Source organism: Thermobia domestica, chromosome 3 (genome assembly GCF_964235325.1).
Source record: "Thermobia domestica chromosome 3, izTheDome1.hap1.1, whole genome shotgun sequence".
In the NCBI taxonomy this organism is placed as follows: domain Eukaryota; kingdom Metazoa; phylum Arthropoda; class Insecta; order Zygentoma; family Lepismatidae; genus Thermobia; species Thermobia domestica.
In genome coordinates, this window is record NC_137456.1 from 92736607 (window position 1) to 92764025 (window position 27419).

General features: G+C 32.7%; 1 protein-coding gene across 1 annotated transcript in view; it reads right to left on the minus strand.

The window, feature by feature from the left end:
- The window catches only part of Dhc93AB (Dynein heavy chain at 93AB), a 253302-nt gene that overhangs the window by 26300 nt on the left and 199583 nt on the right, over nucleotides 1-27419 (minus strand). Inside the window, exons 59-66 of the mRNA XM_081751294.1 lie at nucleotides 24104-24268; nucleotides 21479-21672; nucleotides 18185-18389; nucleotides 14124-14429; nucleotides 9961-10131; nucleotides 9195-9343; nucleotides 570-737; nucleotides 297-429 (exon numbers count right to left, since the gene is read on the minus strand). Coding sequence (XP_081607420.1) covers nucleotides 297-429; nucleotides 570-737; nucleotides 9195-9343; nucleotides 9961-10131; nucleotides 14124-14429; nucleotides 18185-18389; nucleotides 21479-21672; nucleotides 24104-24268 — 1491 coding nt within the window. The remainder of the gene's footprint in view (nucleotides 1-296; nucleotides 430-569; nucleotides 738-9194; nucleotides 9344-9960; nucleotides 10132-14123; nucleotides 14430-18184; nucleotides 18390-21478; nucleotides 21673-24103; nucleotides 24269-27419) is intronic.

Below are 27419 nucleotides of genomic sequence, written 5' to 3' on the forward strand. Positions count from 1 at the left end.
TTTGTTGCATTGTTTCACCTTTATACGTACAGTAGCATAGGTAATGAAACGTTAGGTAGAAATGAATTAGTCTGATAAAATATAAAATGTTAATTTGGATAATGTTAACTTAAATCCCGAATAACATACTATGAATGTTAAACGTAAATAAATCAATTTGAAATAACAAAGTAAGGTTTAAAATACTTAAATGTAACTAAATTCTACATTTTACGGTATAATGAAAGAAATTTCTGTAACGAAATATATAGAATGTGTAATTGACTCTAGTAATAAGTATCTAATAGATTACTTACCTTTAGTGGATTCACTCCAGGTGAAAGAATGAAAAATATGGGAGTAGAAGGACTAGTTTCCTCGAAGGACTTTGCGAATTCCACACTTCTTCCTTCAATGTATTTGTATCCAAGTTTTTCTTCAATAAATACCCTGAAATCAATGAATTTAAATAAATTTTAACATTATGCTTTTCACGTATAATTATTTAAGTATTGTATTTTGAATTTTACACTTCTTGTATAGCTATATAAAAATCATATTTACTTGTAATAAATATTCTCAATACTCACTTAATAGCATAAGTCATTCGATCTGGTCTGAAAGCTCTCATCATGCATAATCTTTGCAGCGACGTTTTATTTTTCCATTCTTGGGGAAATTTTTCTTTTTCAGGGCACTCAGATTCCACAAATTTCTTCCAACGCTTTGCTGAGCTTTCTATATCTCTATCCAAATTCCTAAGAAAACAAAATTTATAGATGTATGTATGTGAAATCATATGCAGTTTTTAGTTGAGTATTTCACTAATACTTATCAGCACAAAACATATCTCTTTCTACCATAAAAAAAAATCCTTTTATAAGTTCCTTTTATACAGGAATACCTCAATTATCGATGTTACTATTGGCAAGAAGAATGTCACGATATCGGGATTAATAATTCGTATAATAGGTTATTATTACTAAGGTTTTTTTTAAATCTGTTGATTAAATTCTTATATATAAGGAAATACAAATGAATTAAACATATTAAGTAAATAATAAAACTTCAGTTAAAAAAACGAGATTATTCTTTAATATTTATTTATATACAATGCGTTAAAAAAATCACTCAGCAATGCATGTAGGTATTTGTTATTATGAGAAAAGGATTGAAACATTCATTTTTCTCCTTCTACATGTGTGTGTTATGTTATGGAAATATCCGATACAGACAGAAACGAAACTATATTTTAACAGCTAACTAAATAAAGATGTATACTGCACAATAAAGACGGTTCGCGTTACATTGTAACCAGTTGTTATGCTCAAAGGTCGGTAAGAATTCTGTTGAGTATCAAGTAATATAGTTGTATTTAACAATATTAACAATGTAGCAACTTTGTTATTGTTGAACACGTGTTTCGTACGAGTGACAACTATAGAGAAATATAGTTCAACAGTATTCGCTAAAGATTATCAGGATCGACCTAAAAGTATTAAAGTACTGAGAGATGCTATCACATGTAAAGTACATACAATTTATCGATCACCAATTTTTACTTGGAGTGTTTGCAAGAACGTATAGAAAGATTGACCAGTGCCTTCAAGCGAGGACAAACCATTTGCAATATTTACTATAGCGGAGTGTTTCTATATATCTCTTTGTCGTAGTCCATTGTGAAGCGAGTTTTTGAACGGATCGTATAATGAGTACATAAGGAGAAGTAAATATTTACATGTACTTCAAGCAAAGGCGAACATGCATTGGTGAGTGGTGTGCAGGCGCCGTCAGATGAAAACGAAGCACTACGAAAGTTATCTGAGCAGTGGAGGCTAATTTTGGTTTCGTACGTAGTGGAATATATCTCGTGGCCACATTCTTATAGGACTGTTTAAACATGCAAACGAAAGATACTAAATAAAAACACTTTGAAGCCTTATGCTTTTGCGAAATTTATTAGGTAGCAGGGTGTCTAATGTTTTCATTATTTTATCCAAAACACAGTTAAGCATAAATAATATCTTTTTCGTCTATTCTTGTATTTTCACTTAAGACAGATCACTTAAGAATTATATATAACTTAATGACGTGTGGTACTGTTAGAAATTATGTATGTTCTATTAAATAGTAAAGTTTTACAACTTTCACAACAAACCGGTAACGGTATTGTTCAGATCAGAATCGAATTTTTAATATTGAATTTAGCAATTTTTGGTCCAGGTTAAGAGTGTATTCAAGAAAATAACACGTTTTTGTTTCAAACATTTTTTCCACATTGTTTCTTATGTTCCAAAATAACGTTGCAAATAAGTTCTTAATGTGAAGATGCTCTTGTCACATTTTGACGCCGTTTCAGTGACAAGGAGGTACTATGTTCGGAAAGAATGTGTCAAAAGTTCCTTGTTTTTGGTGTACGTTCTGAATCATGAATAAAAAATTATCACATTCTATAAAGCTTTGCTTTCTGGTCCCAAGAGACCAGTTCGGGACCGTTGCAAAAGTAGAAAAATGTATTGGCCATTTAAGAGATCATACAGAATTCAATTTACACAGTACTCAATATTTTGACAAAATTTACTCTTCTCAAAAGAGGTGAAAGATTGCTGTTGTATGTACGAAGCCTAATTTTCTATTAAAAATTTTGAATATATTTTTTAAAGCAAAGGAGACATTTTACAAGTAGAAAAAACTAAAACAAGAGTTTCCTATTTCCTGTATATATTTGAGACCAGAATAAAAATACAACTTCTTATTTAAATAATGATTTCTGGTCTGGCGTAGATTTACTTCTTTTGATCTGATCTGGAAGTTCTGAAATGACTTATAATTTTGTACTCTGCACTTCTTAGCGAAACTTCATTCCCATTAGCTTCGAACACTCTAATTCTTCAGTTTGCAGACCATCTAGAGGTATTGCCATCAGCTTAAGCGAAAAGCTGTTACAACCTGTATGCCAGCTATGCACTCATCAGTCATGCAGCTATGCTCATGTTCAAAATTATTGTCGCATGTCTGTAAATATCTTGTTGTAGGAATATAATTTGATAACGAATTCGCCCGGTATTTCTTACAATATTAGTGTGTGTATAATTGACAGAGACATGCATGTGGCAAATTTCGTGTCAAAAGAGCATTAAGTAAAAACAATAAAACGAAAATAAAACTTTCTTGTCCATTTAACAACATTTTGTTTTACTAATTCAAATTTTCGTATTTATAATACTTTTCCTATGAGATTTACCACAAATATACAGTTCCTGATTATACACATAGTATCAGTATTAAAAGTACCCTACAAAATCAGTATCAAATTATATTCTTACAAGAAGACAGTTACAGATATGCGACAATTATTTTGGACATGAGTGTACGTTTGAATACATCAGTAAACTGAACAATGTCGTCTTTATCATATAATAGACGTGTTAAATATATGCTGTCTTTATTGTAGCATTTTGCATAAAATGTTTTTTGCTTTACGATTATCAATAAAAAGTCAATTCTGTGTGTTAAAATTTACGTTTATTTTATTTTATTTTATTTATAGTCATTCGTTGGCCACATTACATGCACGTTTGTACGAAATGGTAGAGAACTCGTCAATGCTCAGAATAAATAGAATCCTTAAAACAAATACAATGTTTCTGTTTCAACAACTTACAACAGAAGGCATAAAATCATTTTCTACAATCTATATAATAATAATAATTATATGGATAATCTTCATTGCTCACTATTTCAATCACTGCGTTCAATATATACATCACTGATACGGATAGCATCTTAAATAGATGGAAAGATTTCTTTGACGATTTGCTGAACACGCAGCCAAAAACTAATGTGCGTAGAGAAAAGGAGATGCACAACGCAGAACCGTATATTCCAGAACCTAATCGAATAGAAATAGAAACCGCTATAAATAAATTTAAAAAAAAAGCACAAATCTCCGGGTGAAGACGAAATTCCGGTTGAGTTAATTTTAGCTGGAGGAGAAAAATTGTGGAACAAGGTACACAAACTCATTCTTCTTATCTGGAACAAGGAAGAAGTGCCACAAGAGTGGAAAGAATCAATCATTGTTCCAATTCACAAGAAAGACGACAAAACTGACTGTAATAATTATCGAGGCATTTCTCTTCTGTCAACATCTTATAAAATCCTTTCAAATATTCTATTAGCAAGATTTGACCTCATACGCAGATGAAATTATTGGAGATTATCAGTGCGGATTTAGACGCAATCGATCAACTATCGACCAAATATTTACCATTCGACAAATACTCGAAAAAAAGTGGGAATACAATACCCCCGTGCATCAACTATTTATTGATTTTAGAAAAGCTTACGACTTGGTTAGGAGAGAAACATTATACAACATTCTTACAGAGCTTGGAATACCGAGAAAGCTAATTAGATTAATTAAGATATGTTTAAATGAATCCTAAAGTAAAGTCCGGGTAGGAAAAGTTTTGTCCACGAACTTTCACGTCGAAAATGGCCTGAAACAAGGAGATGCGTTGTCGTCGTTATTATTCAACTTTGTTCTGGAATACACTACAAGGAAAATCAAAGATAGCAACCATGGCCAAGAGTTGAACGGTATTCACCAGGTTATGGCATATGCTGATGATGTAAATTTAATAGGGGATGACAGGAAAATAATAGAAAGAAATGCAGAGATCTTATTAAACGCTTGTAGGAACATGAGTTTAGTAGTAAATGCAGAGAAAACTAAATACATGGAAGTGCGTCGGGACCATAATACAGCAAATTATGGATGCGTTAAAATATTAAATAATACTTTTGATAAAGTGGATACTTTCAAATATCTAGGATCAATATTAACAGACGAAAATCATATTCACGAAGAAATTAAATGTCGACTAAAAGCAGGGAATTCATGTTAGTATTCAGTTCAAAATCTCTTGTCGTCGCGAATTATATCGAGGAATTTGAAGCTTAAAATATATAAAACAATAATCATGCCTGTTGTTCTATATGGTTGAAAAACATGGTCGCTTGCTCTGAAAGAAGAATATAGACTGAAAATATTTGAGAACAAGATCCTGATACGAATATTCGGACCCAAGAGGAACGGGAATGGAGAATGGCGGAAACTTCATAACGAGGAACTACATAATTTATATGGTCTACCCAACATTGTTAGGGTCATCAAGTCTAGGAGCTAGGATGGAAGAAAGTAGAAACGCTTTCGAAGTCTTGACTGGAAGACCAATCGGAAAACGACCATTAGGAAGACCTAGGCGCAGATGGGAGAACAATATTAAAATGGATCTCGCAGGGATAGGAATACAAAGTAGAAACTGGATCCAGTTGGCTAAGGATAGAAGTCAGTGGAGAGCTTTTGTGAACGCGGCATTGAACCTGCTGGTTCCATAAGCATAGAGTAGTTAGTTAGTTATATATATATACATAGGATGTTCAGAAAGTAACTATGCAGTTCATAACTTACCGTATTTTATTTTCCATAAACCACTTTAAACAAATACAAATACCTGGTCAAATAGGGTTTAAATATGATTCAAATATTTTAAACAATGGAAAATGTTGTATATTGATAATCATATCAGTCATCACTTAGCACAACACAATATGGCATTGCATAATTACTTTCTGAACACCCGGTATGTAGTAGTTATAGATAATACATACACAATGCATGAACTGCTTGGATATTTATCTAGTGTATAAAACGTGTTATTTAATAATAGTTTGTACACTAAGCTGACAAATGACTCATTTTATGATTGTAGTTTATCTTTTTCTGGTGCAATTGCCTCCGAAGTATTGTTGGTCTTAAGCAGAGAATAATGACTCATGGTCCACCCGTGTTTGCTTCTTTCTTTAATCGCATTAGAAATAAGTTTGAAATGAGCATAACATTTTAGATGAGTAACTAAACATATTCGCAATATGGAAACATGATATATTATTGTCTCATTTAATGTAGTTCTTTATATCATAGATAGTATACATAGTATGTTGTGGTATTGTCTCAACAAAATGAAACACACCCAAAATATATATATATACACCCTCCATTCCAAAAGAAACCGAACGTTTTAAAAAAACAAAAAAGCAATGTACATTTTGGAACAAATCATTTTTATTAATCAATGTATTCCCCTTCTGCATTAATACACGTATTTGCACGCTCCAACAAGTTGTCAAACGACTTCTCCATGTCCTTTATTGGAATGGTCTTTAGGACGGCGGTCGTCGCCTTCTCAATGGCATCAATCGATGCGTGCCACTTTCCTTTCATCGCCAAATGCAGTTTCGGGAACAGATAGAAATTGCACGGAGCGAGATCTGGTGAATAGGGCGGATGATGCAACCGAATAATGTGATTTTTGACCAAAAATTCAGTTACAAGTCGCGAACGATGTGATGGTGCATTATCGTCCAAAAGAGTCCAACTGCCGATTTCGCGATATTCGGGCCGAATACGACGAATTCTTGCCAGCAAACGCTTCATGACGCCCAAGTAAAACTCTCCAGTGACTGTCTGGCCGGGCTGAACAAATTCTTTGTGGATAATTCCTTTAGAATCGTAAAAACAAATCAGCATCACCTTAACTTTTGACTTCACCAAGCGACTTTTTTTGGGTGTTCCTTCATCCGGCGCTCTCCATTCAGCACTTTGCCGCTTTGTTTCGGGCTCATATTCAAAACACCACGTCTTGTCACCAGTTACAATCGATTTCAAGAAGTTTCGATCCTGCTGAGCACTTTTAACGATGTCTTTGCAATGCGCAATTCGATCAACGTTTTGGTCTTTGGTGAGTTTGTGTGGTACAAACCGCGAATTAACCTTCCTAAGGCCCAAAACTTCGGTCAAAATGCGGTATGCGGTTGTTTGAGGAATGCCTAATTCCATTTCAATAACTTTCACCGACGATTTTTTGTTATGTTTGATGAATTCACGCACTTTTTCGATGTTTTCTTCCGATAATCCGGTTCTGGGACGGCCTGATCTTTCATCATCATCCAGCATCTCTCTACCCGATTTGAATCGCCTGAACCACTCGTAAACTTGCGTACGGGATAGACACTCATCACCATATGCATTTTGTAGCATTTGGTGCGTTTCACTAAAAGTTTTACCCAGTTTAACACAAAACTCAATTACAGCTCGTTGTTTGAAACTCATTTTCCGACCGATGTACACAACACACTGACAGTTGAAACGCAATAACTTTGTTGCCGTGCATCCAAATGTCATGACATTTATACCAGTTGTCAATGAGGGACTACGCCATCTACCGGTAAAATATTACAACAGATGGCACTAGTGGTACTATTTGTTTTCAAAAGTTCGTTTTCTTTTGGAATGGAGGGTGTATATATATATATATATATATATATATATATATATATATCGTAACATTCATTGATGAACCATTGATTAAAACAAAATTTTGAATATACAAACATCTTATTTATTCTCCCATGTAAAAACAAAAACAAAAAAAAAAAAAAAATTATGCAGTGAATAGAGATGGACAGCATTTATATTAACAAGGTGATTATTTTTAACTATGACGCTATCGTAAGAGGTAGAACGTCTCACAGTTTTGAGAAGAAGAAAAAAAATCTAATTACAGAAATATGTAACCTGCGATGGTTTCATCCGTATACCATCTACAATGTAAATACGAGGGTTGCTATATATATTTCTGGCCTAGGCAACACTAAGTGTTGCCAGGTGCAATCTGACATTTCCATTGGAAAGTTTGACATTTTGTAGCATAAATGTACTCAGAACTTTTTGACTTACGACAATTTTTTTTTCTTTTACAGGTACTTGAAGAAATCAACTTGGCAAAAAAATGGAATTAACTCGTGAACATTTTCGTGCGATCATTTTTCACAACTTTCGACGTGGATTATCACGACAAGAGTGCATCGATGAACTTAAATCTTTGTATGGCGACGAAGCACCATCCTATAGCACTGTGAAAAACTGGTACAACGAATTCAATCGTGGCCGACGCTCGCTCAAAGACGAATTCCGTGAAGGTCGTCCAAAAACAGCCGTTGTGCCAGAAAACATCGATGCCGTACGTGAACTGATAATGCAAGACCGTCATGTGACTTACCGTGAGATAGAGGCATGCCTAGGCATTTCTTCCACCAGCATACATTCGATATTGCATGAACACCTGGCCGTAAAAAAGGTTTGTTCTCGTTGGATCCCGCACAATTTGACAATCGCTCAAAAGAAAGCTCGTGTGGATTGGTGTAAAGAAATGCTGAAAAAATACGATCGCGGTGCTTCAAAAGACGTTTATAAGATCGTCACAGGTGACGAATCATGGATCTATGCGTATGAGCCCGAAACAAAACAGCAATCGACCGTGTGGGTCTTCCAAGACGAGCCAAATCCAACGAAAGTTGTTCGTGGAAGAAGCACTTCGAAGCAAATGGTCGCCTGTTTCTTCGGCATAACTGGTCATGTGGCGACTGTTCCGCTTGAGCAACGTAGGACGGTCAATTCTGAGTGGTACACCACCATTTGTTTGCCTGAAGTCTTCGGAGAAATTCGAAAAATGAACAAGAGAAGACGAATCATTGTGCACCATGACAATGCGAGCTCTCACACATCGGCTCAAACCAGCGCATTTTTGACCGGCCAAAACGTCGAAGTGATGGGTCATCCGCCGTACAGCCCTGACTTGGCACCCAATGACTTCTTTTTATTCCCACACATCAAGAAAAAAATGCGTGGTCAACGATTTTCGTCGCCAGAAAATGCTGTTGAAGCATTCAAAAACCATGTTTTGGAGGTGTCTCAATCGGAGTGGAAAAAGTGCTTCGAAAATTGGTTTGAGCGCATGCAAAAGTGTATAAATCTTGATGGAGAATATTTTGAAAAACAATAAAACCATTTTCGTTGATAAATATTCGTATTTTCATTATTAGGCCAGAAATATATATAGCAGCCCTCGTATATAGCCAAAGGTCTTAATTTCATTTCGTGATATAATATTTTTAGATTCACGAATTTGAAATTTTTATTATTATATTCACAATTCAATATCTGAACATGTACTACTGCAACATCTATTGGCAAAATAATGAGTTAATCGTACATCTTGTGTAATACAAGGGCTTTGAAATTTCTGAAACTTGTCAATATTATGTGTCACCTATACGGAATTCTAGAGAACAAACAGAAGTTGGCTTACCTAAAGTCATCCATAGCTGATAAACTTTTGATTGCTCCCCAGCTGCTATTTGACAAAAAGTCAACAGGACTTGTCATATGTGGTGTTACTGGAAATCGAAGAAGGAAGTCCAACTCTGTAGCTATTATTTCTCTGGCCATTAGGAGAATCTTTGGAAATAAATAAGATGAAACATTTTAAATTGCTTGTAATATAATTTATTTATATAATATAATATAAAACATACTAAAGTACATCGAAATTACGAATCTGTAAAAAAAAAACATACATTTTGGAGTGTTTGCATTTGAACATTCTTTATTCGCTTTAGCAAGACTGAAATAATAGTTTAGAATTCTTAAGCTTTCTGTATGTTATTATAAATAAATTGTGAGTGCGAAAAACGTATTCTGGATTTGTCTAGTAAGTTGTATATCTTTAAATACGTCTTTTTAAAACAAGCATTTAGATATGTGATTAGTGTTAGAAATAAATAAACAAGAACAAGCGAGAACTACATAATGTGACTTTTGTATTCATTTAAACTTAAAAATATAACAATAAATTAAAATACTCTCTGCTCTTCCAATATTATGTTTGTAAATTGAATTTATATAAATTTAAGAATAAAAGTATCCTTTTATTCCTACTCTTCAGCTCAATTTATGGACATTAATTCATAAAAAGAATTTGTTGTGAGAAAAAATTGTGCGGTGACATAGGGACATAATCAACCGAGATAAGTTTTTTTTTTTTTTTTGCTATATTTACGTTTGTATGCCCTTACCTGAAACGTCATTTGAGCAGTAAATATCAACTTATCACACTCAAAAAGTCCACGTGTTGTATACAGAAAAACAGAATACGATATACAGTCGATAAGGTTCGATACTCGAGTTTTCACTGCCTCTGCAGGATCTGCTTTCTCTATAGCCTTTTGGAAAACAACACTGAATGCCTATAAAATAAATTCAATTACCATTAATACAAGACATGAAGGTGAGAGTTACAGAAAGCGTTTTACATTTAAAGATGGTAAGAAAAGTAAAAAAAAAAAGTGCCCTAAAACACTGAATTTAATGAGAAATTTATATATATATATATATATATATATATATATATATATACCTGTTTATTTATTGAATTTGCTACTAACTGGTAATTGCAATTTCAATTGGCGTAATAAAATATTTCGGGCATAAATCTATTTTTCAAAAATACTTCCAATGTTCCTTAAAGACAAGTTTTTTGTGTCAACTCAGATCAGAATTCTAGAAAACAACACCGATTTGACAGAAATTATAGTTAAAATGCAGATTCTGTCAAAGGAGGAAATTAGTTTGGCGAATCTTACAAAAAATAAATAATTATTTCGAGCAAATTTGTAAAGCATTAAATTGTTTATCTTATTCGACATCATCACAATTTTAGCCGAGAAAATTTCTTTTGAAGCGTTCTAATAACAACCGGAAAACGTTTTGGACTGTACGTTGCGCTAATTCTAATAATAGTCATTCTAATACTAATAGATGTCGCTACCTGCATTATCGCTTGCATGTATAACTTCCTTAAATAACTGTATAAATATGATAATGGAGTTTGGGATGGTTGGTGAGAAAACTTTTTTTTAAAGTTAAATATAAATAATTAGGGCTTTTAATTAAGCAGCACAATTTTAACCTATAGTGTACAACAGGCTGAAGGTTAGGACGAAACAACTAGTTACATTCCTCTTTCGACCAAGTTCTTACATCAAAATACTACAGAAATGATCATAATTTTGTTAACAATACGATATAAACAATGTTCATATACAGTGGCGAACACAGAATATCATCCAGGGGAAGAGGGTTCAAGGACCCACGTTCATATCATTTCAGGACATGAGCGAGCTTTTATACATGTCCTAAAATGATAATACTTTTTCCATAATGTGTTGGAAAGAGATGTTAAAATCTGGCAACTCTCCTTTTTGCGTACGCCACTGTTTACAGGACCAATTTAAGAAAATGTTTTACGCACTATTCTATTAAATGTGCTAATCTTTTTAATTGCTTTTTCTATCTCTTTGGATAATGGAAACAATAATTATTTAAATCTCAGTACTACCTGAAGTACAATTTATTCAACTAACAAAACTGTTTATAACTAAATCCTAATTCTTGTCGAGGTTTCCTTTGTCTAAGTTTAATTTTAGATATTTTGTCCCAATGCAATTCTGGTATGACTCGAACACGTTCGCCCAATGACTTTAGGCGCCTTTAAATTACATTTGATTATACTGTAGAGGTTTTAATAAGCTAGAAACTTCAAAATCTTGAACTTCTGCGTCTCTTATATGTTATTTTATTCTTCTTAGTCACTTCAATGTAAGAATTATCACATTGACAAATGGCCTCGTAAACGTTGGCATGCATGTATAGTGTTATTCACAAAATAACTTTTGTAATTCGATAAATGTTTCTCAACAGTTAAGAATGATTTGCAGCCAACCCGTTTTTTTTTTTTTTTTTTTTTTTATTATTATTTTTATTTTATTTTATTTTGTTCAGACAAGATGACAATTTTGGACAATATAGAAAGGACTTCGCCGAAATTTTACTAGGAATATAAAAATACTTTTAGAATTTCCCTTATAGACTCTATAGATAATTGCACATATAAATCAGTTTTAATTTTATCTTAGCAAAATGTACCAGGTGGTATCCGTGTTGAAACAATATATTCAAATTTAATTTTGCATTTGATTATTGTGTATATATTTTCTGTTCACGTAAGCTGCTTACATATGTTGTTTCCTTGGTACAATTTCATTGTTAATAGCTTTAGTTGGTAGCTTTAGTTGGTAGCTTTAGAAATACATAATATACGTTTAATAGTGATATCTAAACAAATACATTACATTATGGTTACTCTTTCATATCGTTTATTTAATAACATTTGCTTCCATAATAACGAAACAAATACGTGATCACTTACACTGTTATACGAATTCAGCACAGAACATTTAAATACGTTTTCTAGATGAATTAACAAAAAAAGAATAAACAAAAATGTCCGTTACAAAATCTATACCAGTAGTTCTCAAAGGGGGTCCGCGACGCCTAAAAATTGAAATATGTTGTAATAAAATGGAACTTACAGCTGTTATGCAAGAAGTATTTTTAGTTACTGAAAAGAAAGCAATTAGAAATTATACCTACGTTTGTAAATTTAAATGTTTTCCTACTTTACTAAATTTCTGCCCTGAAACCGGTCAACCGTTTTATAGAATTACTTCAAATGAGGGAAATTCTTTCTTTGTTACTGTATTACTGTATTTTTAATTGAAATTTCGTTCACTAGGAAATAATCATGCATCATTAGAATAAATTACTTATTGCTTTATTTTTCTTGATCTTTTTCTTGTCATTGGTAATTTTAATTAGTAGATTTTTTAATACAATGTGAAATTTCAGATAGCATTCCAAGGGGTCCGCAGATCACTTTCTGAATGAACAGGAGGTCCGCCTTATCGGAAAGTTTGAGAACCACTGATCTATACTATTGCCAACAAAAGCTCTGTTTATATTGTTTTCTTTCTATTCGTTCACAACAGTACAGATTTTTTCTGTTAATTGAGAACAATTGAACAAAATTCTTTTAAAATTCTCAGTTTCACAGGCTGTTGAATTGTTGGTGTTTATATTGACCGTACGTGTCCATTTTTGAGCTATCATAAGTATTTTTACATATTTATTTTACCTTTCGAAATTATTTGAAACTTTTAATCTCGAAAACCATATCAAGAAGAAATCTGACCATACTCATTGAATAAAAAACAACAAAAATGAATAATATAATTGATGAAAAAATTGATCAAAAGTGATTTTTGTATGAATTTTTATTGTTTTTATTAGATTTTGGTTTGTAAGGCTTTTTTTCAGTTTGCGTTTCTTTTTTTTTAAATGTGTACTTTGTTACTTTTAAATATACTTGCTTACATAAATTTACATTAGCTAAGTAAAATCAGACGAGAGACATGGGCGAAATTTATCAAGAATCGAGTACAGAAAGTTAAGATATTTGAATATATATTTTACAGTTATTTGTGAAATACTGTATATTAGAACTGAAATTTCTATATCTTGTATATGAAATTTCAGTTACTACCTCTTCACACTGAAAAAGAAATTAATTATAGCTACCTTCTCCGTAATTGCAAGACATATGTACATTTATAATTGTTCATATCATTGCAGAACTGTACCTTATTTATACCAGATATTATGTTTTGAAACGATTACACAGCCACACACACACAAAAAAAAAAAAAAAATAAAATAAAATAAAAAATAAAAAAAAAAATAAAAAAATAAAAAGTTCTGTGCCCCGGACCCCACGGCATGGATTCGAGGTATTTTGATACAATCCAAATTTCGAAATCCCAGGATGGTTGAGTTTGCTAATTTTGCTTTATGGTATCAATTTTAGCGATTTTTTGAATAGGGGGGACACACGTTTTTCGACCATAAAACAAAATTGAGACGGTCAATTGCACTAGGGTTTCGAATTTTGGATTCTGTGTAACAAAATATATCGAATCCATACTCTAGGGTCCACTGCAGAGAACTTTTGCGTGTGTGTGTGTGTGTGTAGCTGTATTATGTTTAAGAGCGAATGTCTGCTTTGTACACGCGTTAAAACACTCTTGCAATACATTCCTTATTTATTTCAACATTCTGGTATAGGTCTTCTTATGTTTTGCAGTGCCATTCTGCATTAAGTAAAGTCAAAGTAAAGTTCTGCCTATCGGGAAATTTAAAATTGTCTATTTATTTAATAAATTTCATGTATTATGTATCTAAAGTTAATAAACTACTTTTGTGTAACATTTGCAATATAATTGAAATGTTAAATAATTGATTTGCCTGAAATGTTAAAATAAATAAATAAAAAATAAACACTAACCTTAAGAGAAAACTGGTAAATTGGATTAATTTTATGAAGATCATTTAATATGAAATATAAGAGAGAAGCACGAGCTGCTGCTGGTCTATAGTGTTCTCGAGCTTCGTCTATTTTCATGGAAGTCATTTTGGCTTCAGCTACTTTCTCCTGGATTTCTGCAGCCGTTCTTTTAGTTGTTTCCAAATTCTCAACAAGTGCTGTGTCTCCTAAGATATCGTCCCCAGCCGATGACAATCGACACAGAAGGTCGTCCTCTAATGTTTTCAGCACAATTTTAAAATCATTCTGTTGCTTTGTGAGCTCAGCCTATTTAGAAGTAAATTAATAAACAATAAACTTATTGATGCATATTATAATTAATTTATTCAGATTTACTTTTTCTTTTATTTACTTTAGTGCTATGTATCTGTTAAGATGAACATCATAGGAGTGAATCTAATTTATGTTAAGAAAAAAGTTAATTAATTAAAGATTTATCAACATTTCGTGTACAACTTAGCCTATGTAAAATGTTCCACCGCACCTGCGATTGGTGAAAACACCGACGAAAGTTCCCTTTTGGTATCTTCCGAAGTCTAGTCGTTGCATTGGTTTTGATTTCTTCTACGTTGGCGAAACGAAAAAGGACCATTGTTAGCTTTGAGGAGAGCCAAACATCCGATGTGCTAAACTGTTTTTAACCTGGGAACGGTCACCCTGGTTTATGTTTTCGTTTCAAAGCCGCCCTAGTGGGGTCAGAGACTTGAGGCGCCGTCTAGCTGTATCGTGATGTGTCTTGTGTGTAAGAGTCAAGTGTAACCTTTTCATTCTCTTCTGTTGGAGTAGCACTGGCCTTATAAATGTGACTATGCGTAATTTGTGAGCTCCACACTCACCTGTCAACCGACGGCGTGGGTGATTTTTCCGAGATCATGGACAACAACAAGGAGCAGATTCAGCTATGGCTTGCGAAAAAAAGAAAGAAATCTGTACGATGTGCTGCCTATGAAGTGCCAATCTATGGGAAACACACTGTCAGCATCTGCTGGAAGTGTAAAGGGTGACATCAAGACAGTGATGAGATATGGAGTAGAACAATATCTTATTGAAATACCTACTGTATGTATCAAGAGAAGTAAGTAGAGTGTTTACACTAAGATATTTATATCTTTAATTTTATTACAAATTTCCAACTCAAAATATGAATAGTATGAAATATGAAGAGCATATACTGAAAACTCGCTCAAATTATATATATATTAAATATATATAGGAAATGTAATCCTTATGTGATAATGATAATAAAAATGTAATATTATGCGATAATTATTGTATTGTTTATGGGATAACAGAAATTGATTTCATGAAAAACTTTGATAATATATATATATATATATATATATATATATATATATATATATATATATATATATATATAATTTATAATAAGATTTTTTTAAACGCATTATAATTTTATTTGCGATTTTATTTTAATAATAATAATAATAATAATAATAATAATAATAATAATAATAATAATAATAAATCACAAAATGTCAACATATAAAAATGTGTTCAAAATAAATCCCATATAAAGTCATAAACAGCTATAGAAACGATTATATTGTAAGTAAGCGCCGCGCTCACCTGTCGACTGCTCGCGTCACAAATCAACACTGGACCGTTCCCGGGTTAAGGCTATCAAACTCTCTGAATCAGATATTTCCCAATTTGTACATGACCTTGATGTTTACACGTTGCTCGATCTGTGAAATCGCATCAACTGATCACTACACACTCCTTTGTTTAGCTACACTAATCGTGCATTGCCTGTTAAGACGTGTTCACGCTTGCTAAACTCAGAATTAGGGGCAACCTAGGGACTGTATTGCATAAAATTCTTTGTAATTGCATCACAAATGTCAGAACTACAACATTCCGGGAACCTTTAGACTATCTCTTTATATACACATGTTGAACAGAAAGTGATTTGTACATTTATAACGTACTGGATAGTTGGTGTTGATCGGAGATAGCCTGTGTAAACAATGAGAAATGTGTTGTCAAAAGAAATGCTTTATTAGTGAATGGAACTGAAGGATAATTTCAGCGTTAGGCAGATGTAGAAATCCGATCTTTTGTGGATAATAGTTACAGGCAACTATAGGGATTTGTGGGAATCAAAGATATTTATAGACAAAGTGCGAGACTTGAAATAAAGAGCTTCTTTATGGATAAGAGTTTTATCTTGTCAGGCAAAAGTAGTATTTGAAATCATACTACTTTGTAGTAAAGTGTTATTCTGTACACTTTCTTTTGAAAAGAATATAGAAATATATTGCGAAGTCATTAAGCATCGTGGCTTTATTAACATCCGTTAAATCACAAATAAAATTTAAAAATTTAAGAAATAGCAAGAAAGAAACCGAACCGAGATATTTCTGGGTTTATACATTAACTTCGTTACGTAGACTTAGCCGTTGTTTATTTCCATTATAATTTTGCAAGCTGTATGTATCGTTTCTTGCGCTTAATTTTTTTTACCTTAAAAACTATATAAAATTGGTGCCAAGCATTATAATACAGAACATATACAGTATATACTTGCAAACTAATCTTGACTTATCTTGGAAAAAAATTCTTTATAATGGAGTTACTCTTTTTCGATATTACAAATATCCATTCATATTTTTTAAAACTGAAATTCGAACTGCTAGAAACATTGTTACATATATTTATTACTATTGAAAAGTATATTACTCGTTTTTAATAATCATAACTTTTGGAATGTATTTATTTCTGCTGAAAAGATTTACTATGTGTATTTAATTATCATACATTTTGAAATGTTTATTAAATACCCATAAAAATGAATCTTAGAAAAGTAACTTCGATATGTATATATATGCGGTCGAGAGAATAAAATAAATTAATTGAATTGAAGAAATAAATGTTACAAGAATAATAATAGAAATTGATGTTCTGTTTTTCTTTCTCAAGCAATATGAGCAAAACATGTGATATACTGTACGAACACGCATGTCCAAAATTATTGTCGCATGTCTATAAATATGTTGTTGTAGGAATATAATTTGATAACGAAATCGCTCGGTACTTCTTATAATGTTAGTATGTGTATAATCGGCAAAGACATGTATGAGTCAAATTTCATGTCAAAAGAGCAGTAAATAAGAACAATAAAACGAAAATAAAACTTTCTTGTCTATTTAGCAACATTTTGCTTTACTCACTCTAATTTTCGTATTTATAATTCTTTTCCTAGGAAATTTACCACAAATATACATTTCCCGATTATACACTTAGTATCAGTATTAAAAATAACCTGCAAAGTCATTATCAAATTATATTCTTACAAGAAGATAGTTATAGATGTGCGACAATCATTTTGGACATGAGTGTATATGTGATTGTCACCGCTGCAGAAATAAAACAATTAAATTCTATCAGGTACAAAGCCAATCCAATCTGGATAGTTGTCATTCATTTCCCTAGGTTCTTATTTTATATCATTTTCCCACTTTCTTCTCAGTCTTCCAAGAAGTCTTTTTCGCTAGACTTCTTGCAACATATTACTATTTTGAAGTGTCCTGCCCTTCTTAGAAGTCTTAACTTTATTTGCTTGACTTTCGTGACCTGTGACCATTGTGAAGATTTCACTCTTGTTACAATCTCTTTTGGCATCAAATACAACATTTTTCTCAAAACCCTCAATTTTTGTTCTCCGCGCGTCACTGTATGTACTGTATATGTACAAAATTAAATTTTCAGCTTAAGTTACCTTATTTTGATTTATCTTAAAATCTGAATTTATATAATTTTTGGTTTACAAACAGTATTTTTAAAATAATTTTATTTTTGTATGAATAGCTGTAAAATTTCTAATCAAGAAAATTATGTATTTTCAATGAATTCTCTTAGGTATAAACAAATCCCTTTAGATTTTTAAATATAAGTAGTTAGTGACACCTGCCCTATTACAAAATTTGCCCTTGCCTTATTATAAAATTTTCACTTGCCCTATTATAAAATTTGAACTTCAAAAAAAAAATTTACAATAGTACCTTAAGTTCTTCTAGGTCAGGACGTTCTGCTTTCACAACTTCAGCCAGTAATTGATCCTCTAATCCATCTCGCGTGACAGTGAAATTGATGAGAGTTGTCTGGGCTTGCATTTCAGGCTTATAGTGAGGATTGGCAAGTTTTGTATGCAGAATTAATTGGAATTTTGAATTATATTCCACTTCTTTATCCCCTATTTTTATGGCTCTGGAATGAAATTAAATCACAAGTTCATATTTTTCCTCACAAAATTAGTAAATTCCTTACATTTATATTTGCGTATTCCATGTACATTTACTTAAGCAAGTATAATGTTAAAGATTACGTAGTCAGTTGCCTCTAATGGGTGGTGTAATTATTGTGGTTTAGGACTACAGAGTGATGACTCACTAATTATAAACAGTTCTTGCTTCTCAATTGTGACTTAACCGCTTTTAATTGATAGCTGGTCATGCTTACTGATATTTTTCCTCAGTTCCACCAATAATGCCAGATGATACTTCTAAATATAACCCTTGGCCGGCTTCTTCCACTTTTTTAAAATGGCCTACGAGTGCATTGAGACTAAAGGAGACGGTGATGAGATGGATTATAATGGTGGAATGACAAAAGTGTTAGGAAACGGAAGAACCCCGAGGAAATACATGCAAACGGTATTTGTCCACCACAAGCCTCACCTGGCGAGAGCTGGGATCGAACCAGGAACCCCACGCACCAGAGATGAGCGTTCTACTACTCTTTTCATTATTGTTTGTATTATTAGTGATTCCAGTCTAAGTTAAATAAATAAACTTAGCGAATTCCGTTTTGATTGTACGATTAGCAAACATGCCTTTGGCGAGCGAGATCTAAATTCCGACCTTCAGATCGATTTCCGGTAGGACCTCATGTAGTTTAGATCACACTTTAAGCTGTAGATGCATATCTCATATAATCTGGGTGCTGAAAACGGACATTAAATCCAAAACAAGCAACCAATCAAATTATTAAAGGCTCATCATAACTCATTAGGTGTTGAAAGAGATGCCAGTTACTGTCTCCATGTGTGTTTCGGACCCATTCGTTGTCCTATGATTAAGGCATGTGTATTCTGTGTACGTGTTATAGGGTTCGGTTTCCGATAGGGTACTCCCTATGGAAAGTGATTGTACGAACATAATGAAAAGCATTTATTAACGTTTAGAAATGCGTAAGTCCTTCCTCAATATACTCGAATAGTAAAGATAGTTTTAAATGTTGTTATATTTTACTCTTCTTGGGCCTCTCGTGACGTGAAAGGATTCTGGGAACTTCTAGGTTAAGTTAAATAAAAAGATCAAGTCATAAATTTTGTACAGGAATTTACAAAGCTGGACGAGAATATTTTTGAGAATAACCGAAGGAAGTTTTCTGAGAATCGAGACGAGGCCAGACTTCTACAAAATTTACGAGAACGAGACGAGGAAGCCTTATTTCTCGTCTCGTCTCATCTCGTGAGCAACACTAGAAGAGACATTAAATTTCCTTCAATCAACCAACTCAAATATATTTTATTTGAACCATATTCAACATGTGACCTTGAAGCTCATGGTTCTGGTTTCGAATGCCGACGAAGATAACACCGAAGATAATTAAACTATTACGTAGATTAAATAAAGTGCAGTCTACGAAGTCGAACATAATGGTAACCGTTCTTAGTTTGCACACACATACACACACACACACCTACATCTAGAGGTGGAAAGAAGGAAAATGTCTGGGTTGGCAACGGTCAGACGCCGATCACACCAGATTGTTGGTGATGGTATGTTAGGGTAAACTTCGAACTATTAGAGAAGTAGTAGGATGGCAGTGCGTAGTGAGTTGAGTAGACGGTGATAGTGTAAAATGGGCAACCTCTCTGTTTTTTAAAGAGAGCAAATTGCCGGCGCTCGGCTATGTGGTACAAGTGTGACGAAATTGGCAAGTGTGTCGGTCACGAGGGATAGTTTTCAAGGTGATAATGGGCTACAAAACTCATGCCTAAATCAATGACCGAAGAGGAATAGTAGTTAGAAGAAGATCTTCAGTGGCAGGTCCCGCCGAATATTAAAACATATTGTCACTGAGAATTGTTGTGCGTCTGTGGTGCAAATAACGACAGAACTCAAGGAGTACCTCCACAGCCAGTATCGATAATTACAATTCACTGTGAATTACATGACATAAACATACAGTATTGGTTTGCGCGAGCAAAACCGTTAATAAGAGACCATACGCTTTAGCATGACGCAAGTGGTACCGCTAAGATCCAACATGGACCGATGATTACTAGATCATGTGATATGGTTGGATAAATCAGCATTTACCTCATTTCAAACCACGGGACGTGTTTATATGTGGCGGATGCCTAAAGAAGCGTATGATCTATAGAGTTGCTGCCCAACTTTTAAACATGACGGTGGCTCTGCAGGGCTGTGGGCCGCAATATCCTGGTTTTCAGTGGATCCTGTGCTGCCGCTTACATGTTGCTTAACTGCCCGTGATTATGTCGCCATTTTACGAGACCATAGTCTAGATGTTTCCGGGCAATGATACCATATTCCAATAGGATAATACGCCCATTAACACAGTTGAAGCTTTTGAGGTATGGTTTGAGGAACATCGGGATGGAGTTGAATACTTCATCTGGCTCGCCTAACCCCCGGAACTGAAATTAATCGAACCCATCTGTTTTCTGTTTTGGAGACAATCTGACGTCCTCTCTCACGGAACTGAGTGATGAAATCCATGCGGAATGATGTAATATTCTATTTGCTACCATTTTGTGACACCATTTCACGTCACACCAAAGCTGTTTTGAGGGTGAAGAGTGGTCCTGTGCCATGTTAATCTGGTAAGCTGCATACGGTTCTCTATTATTTTGATAATCGTCTATTATTATGTTGTGTTTATTATTATTTTCAATTAGAACTGTTATTGGAACTATGTTAGTGTTACAGTCGTGACAAAATCAAGACAATATCTTTCTCAGCAAACTATTTTAATTCTATACCTTTAATAGCACACACAACTTAATATAAATCATTCTGTTTTTAAACTAACTCTTCAATTGTTTATAATGTTTCCTCTAAATCTTTTGTAAATCATATATGATCATAAATCTTCCCTCTTAACACTAGTTACTGGTTACATATTCTTGTTGATTCTGTGAAATCTAACACTCCACAGACTATTTTTATAACAGCAGTTAAGACGGTATGTGCATAATTTCATGCTACTTTTCGTCCAGACTAACAGACTATATCATACCAACAATGATCAGTGAAATTACTAACCTTCCTTTCTTAATAAGATTTCTTCCTAGAAGAGGATCTAAAACTGGATCCACGGATTCTCCAATATTTTCTATGAGTATTGTAGCTCCTGATGTTATAGATTGCTCAATGACATCAAGGCAACCTTTCTGACCCAAACGAATTACCTTTAAGTCATCTCCGTACTTTGTTTTAATCCACTTAATGCCTTGAAGCTGGAAATAAATGTAATAAATTGTATTACTTTAGAATACTAATTCAGTATATAGTATTACTTACAAGTAGATGGACAGCTGAAGAAATTTCTTATAACAGAAGTTAATGAGTACCACTAATGCAACGGATATCTAGTAAACTGCTAGTCCTTCCACATCGCAGTCTGAGAGATAGTTGAGAACGTCAAAAGAAATATTCAATCGAAGTCATTTCAAATTCACAAGGCAAAACACAAGATATAATGGCTACACTCGCCATGTTCTCCATGAAGAATTACTGAGTTAGACCCTATATGGATATCTTAGTATGGCCAAAAAAATGTTTCTGATGTGACAGGCATGTAGAACTTTGAGAAACGATGTTTGTATGGAAAGAATCATGGCACTTGAATATTCTTTGGAACGAAAAGCTGTGTTTCGTGTAGAGGAAGAAAGGTTTGTTAACAGACATAATAGTCATCACTAGGCATATGAGGTTCTAGACAAAGGAAGAGATGATTGAAAAGACAAAGAATAAGTCAAAACTATCAGTCTTGTGCGGTAGCCTATAACTTCACGAATTTTCGCTGCGATATATCATGAAAATCAATGTTATATGAAAGGTTACAAATATTTGTGTGTCAAATACTTCTGTGGAGGGAAGAAGTGCGCGAGCTAGTATTTATGCAAAACAGTTTTCTCCTATATTTTATATGACTTGTTAGCTGAATAAACATTTTCTACGGTGATGAACAGGCTATCGAGGTCTATAAAAATGGCTTGTAAGAGGTCCAGACCTCATGCGCTATGATTATTTTCATGGGATTGACATATTTTCATGGGTTTGATGTATTGAGGTAAAACATCAAACTCTGGGTAAACCTGAAAGAAGATTAGTGAATTCATATCCGAAGTGCTTATCGTTTATCTAAGAAAGGTAATCGAAAATTATTGTAAACCACATAGAGAGGTAACTTTAAAGAGAACTAACGACCTACAGTAAAATCATGTAAGAAAAAAGATTGCGATTCTAATTTGCATAGTTTTGAAGAGTTTTCTTTAGTTGAAGAGTTATTCTCCACATATCCTGTAGAAATTAATTTCATCATATAAATAAAATATCTACTACCAACCTATTTATAAGCCACAGTGTATTGTGCACTATTACGAATTAAATTACAATTTTATTGTACGGTTCTAAGTTTTGTTTTGTTTATTGACAAATAGAAGCAGATTGTAATACAGTTGCTGAGGAACGATACCAAGGTAAAAAAAAAAAAAAAAAAAAAAGAACCAAGAGGATTCCACGAATATAATATTTGTTTACAACTATGACAATACAGGTTGGATGGATGTGTACCTGAGATACCAGAGTTGATCGTTCGAATAAAGATTCATATAAACAATTGTAATATAGCTACATAATATATACTTGTAATATTGTAGGCAAGAAGCAAGTCATCAAATAGATAGTAATTTTATTTGGTACAGAAGGTGAACAGAATTCTTGATCATTAGCTACTCTCGAATTAACCTACAGAACTAACCCACTCGAAGGTCATAGGTACTCGTCGAAAATTTGGTTGCACCTTCTCCACAAAGCACGTAAGGTACACGTGTAATATAGGAATATATCTGAAAAACATGTCCAATAGAACATGATAGTTAACTGGAAGTTACTGGAACATCATGCTGTTTATATATTCATAAATTGCAGAATTTAGAAAAAAGGGAAACAGCAACAATGTTTAGTTATTCTGTAGTTCTGTTAAAATAAATATCTTTACTAATAGCAAGATGTGTGCTTCCTATCTACTAATAGGGTTCACAACCTTCATCACCAAAATGTACGGTATATATATAATGTTAATGGGTGTAAATTCAAAACATTATTGAATAAATTATGTTCAGTTATTGTATATTTAATATACCTTTTGAGATATTGTATTCCCAACACAAGTACTGAACACTGTTATAATTGGATAGTAGTATTGAATAATGTCCCTGAGATCAAGAAACAGCATGTAACATGTATGAGATATTGATAATTCTACTCTTAACTTATTATGTAAAGATAGAGACTTAATTTAGAGACAACAACATAAAGTGTCTATAGAGTGCATGACAACACTTTTCTATTGCGATAGTAGAAAAACTCCTCGACATCTTAAATGCTATAGCATTTAATGATATCAAACAGAAGAAAATTCAAGGAGTAGCTTGGAAAAAATTCTTTCTTTAGAAGAAACAAATTAAACTCGGATAAATTTTGAGCATTTTAAGTAGATAATAAATAAAACTTCTCACCAGAAGGAGTTATATTATTAGCAGATGAAAAGTTTTAAAATTACGTTGACCTGGAGTATTTTCAATTTTAAAAATATTTCTCTTTAAAATTAAAATACAGTAGTGAACAATTTCAATAACAAAGATTTTTTTTAAGTAATCCTACCTGTGGATCTATCATAAGAGGCCATCTATCTGAATTTGTTAAAATTGTCGCGTTCTCTGTTGACATTCTATCACTGGGCAATCCTTCATTATTCCATATCGCAATCTGAGCGTCGTCTGTCAATAAGGACAAAGGATCTAATCCTTCTGTAATTGGTATTGGCGGCTGAAATAAAGCGAATGTTTTAACATTTGCACAATCGTAAATAATAAAAATGTTTCTACGACACATAAATAAATAGGATTGTTATATTCTCTAGATTTTTATTTTAGTATTACAATTGTATGAGTGTATCATTATTATGTGAGAATAACACGGAAAAAATGTGACCACTAGCCTGGCGGTACACGGACTCAGATCTCCCGCTTGTCTAACGTGTCCCTTAATACCTGAGCTCTCAGTAACATGATCAGTTTTCTCAGCTACTTTATTTCTTGAGCTCCGACTAACCATTTGTTTGCTGTCAATCATATACAGACAATCCCCTATGTTGGATATTTTGATTGTCATGTCATTGATTAACTTTGTAAATTTCTAAAGCCTTAAAAAGTGATAAATAGAAAACCTCTTGTTCTCACCGGTTCAATGGAAAGACCTTTCTGTTATTTCAACGTTCTCACATATCTTCTGATATTTACAAATATCACAACTAAAATATTTGCAAAACTAATAATTCTTAAGAAGTTTATTGGCAACAACAGTTTGACGGCCACTAGTGCGCCAAAAATAATACAAAATACAGTATATACATTGCATCTTAATTTTAAAATAAACAGTTATACATAAAATCATAGAAATAAAACATGCTAAATATATCATGATAAATGAATATAAAGATTTAAAAAACAAATATGTAGTATCTGTAGAGACGAAACTTTTTCGCAAATGCGATATGCGCGAAACGTTATACGAAACGTGTATATATTTCAGGAAACCTCAATCTTTTCGTTTCAGAGCCAGAAATCACATTTATATTTTCGCGAATTCTTGCGAAATTCAGCATTGCTTCCTATAAATGCAAATAAAAGCGAAAAAGTGGAATTCTTGCTAATTATTGCTAATAATAACTGAAAAGCACATTTCCAATATTATTTAACTTAAAAATCGTTGCATTTTACCAAAAACGTGCACGACGCTAAATTAAGTTCTCCATAAAAATCTGTAAGCTTGCATGGCGTGATGTCACTTTCTGGGATTTTCAACGCCTTTTTATCTATCACTAAGGCGAGCCGGGACCTTTATGCTCACTTTATTGTCGGGAAAACGAAAACTTGCATAATAAATTAGAGTTAGCTCAAGCAGGAAAATTTGGGTCTGCTACTGCAGAGTTAATTAAAAACTATAGTTGTTCTCACCAGGCTGAAGTTAAAAACTGAGTGTCAAAAGTATTGATGAAGCTGCAAAATTACACGCAAGCAAGTGACGACAATTCTGTATGGAGAGTGTGAAAAGCTCTGCGAATTATTTGATCCAGAAACTGTTTCACTTCATAAGGATGTAGACTTCAACAAAACTGAGCTCTTGTTTAAATCGTTGACAGTGTTTTGTGGTGAAAATATTCATGATCTGTTGGTTGCTTAGCGTGAATTTAAAAGTAAGGTTATTCTCTCCCAAAAGTTCTCAACAGTAAGGATAAGGAAGTTGATATTGTATCATTGTTAAACAGGTCTTTTGCTGTCAGCTCGTTACGTTCAATATGGTTGCCAGTCTCAAGTGTTGATACCGAGAGATTCTTTTCCAAGTATAATATGATTGTTACTGACAGAAGAACAAATTTAAAAGAAGAATTGGTAATGTCTTGCTACATGTTATCCTTTAACTAAGGATGAGGTTAGAGGAAGTGTTTAAAATTTTGCATTAATTTCTATATTTCAGTGAACACATTAGCTAGAATGTGCACCTAATCAAGGTATATCCTCATTTTTCTATTAGATACACCTAACTGCCAAAAATATACTGTTTACAAGTACCATATTTTAAAAAAACTGTGCTACATTGAAAAAAATAAATGCAAAAATTGTGATAATTAATGCTACAAAATATCAAAATTGTTGCGAAAAAATTTCGTCTCTAGTATCTGCAATTAAAAAAATACATGCGAAAACATTACATGCATACATGGTAGAATTACATGCATGAACATAAAAAAATCAAAGGTACATATATATAAAAAGACAGAAACCCATCAAGACTAACAATCTTTAAAAAATTTAAAGAATTGACGACGAACAATTGGAAATTTAGATTGGAAAAGACCTAAATTACAATATAATTTATTAGCTGTCTCAATATAGCAATAAATAGAAAATTTGGAAAGTAGCCTAGTGCAAAAAAAAGGAATAAATTGCGTGGTTCTACAGTAAGGAACTCTTAACGAAATGAAACCATCCAAACAAAAACGTCCATGTAATAGATTATGTAAGAATTTTAGATCGAAAAAGACTGCGTCTATCACTAAGAGTTAATGAGTTTAAATCCTCGCTTATAATAATAATAATAATAATAATAATAATAATAATAATAATAATAATAATAATAATAATAATAATAATAATAATAATAATAATAATAATAATAATAATCTGTTAGAGGAGACAATTAATATTTTTTTATTTCATACTGAAAATTAGAGACTAATCTGTCCAATTACAATTTCTATAAAATGGGAATAAAACATACAAATGATCGAAATAAACATAATGTAGAATTGAGTACAAGTAACACATGCCTAAAAAAGAGATATAGAAATCATATATAAAACAAATCATACACTTATATAAAAGAAGGTAAAACTCTCAGCTGCTTATAAAGTAAGTATACAACTGCCTTTGAATAACAGTGATATTGTGTTTAAAAATATCAATAATATTAGCAAGATCATTGGCCATTGACAGAGTTTTATATATGGGTACATCATCAAGCCAGTGAATAGGTCTAAAAGTTTTGGAATTTCTTATATGATAGCTAGTTGCATGCAAAGTTACCATTGACAATAAATTCAAATTACAATGAAGACTTGAGTGCAACATTTTAACATCTACTATAATCCTTCTTTCAGATAACATCAACATATCCAATGATAATCTAATTTCATCTAAAGGCATATATTTATAACACTTGAATTTCCAATGTAGCCAGGCAAGAAAAATATTTTGAATCGTCTCCAAGGTATTTGAAATGTAATATGTACTTCTGTTCCATATATTTGAATAATATTCCAGATGACTTCTCGCATTAGAGTAATAGAGAATAAGGCAGATTTTGGCATAATTAAAGTCTTTGGACATCCATTTCAGAATGCCAAGATTTCTTCTCG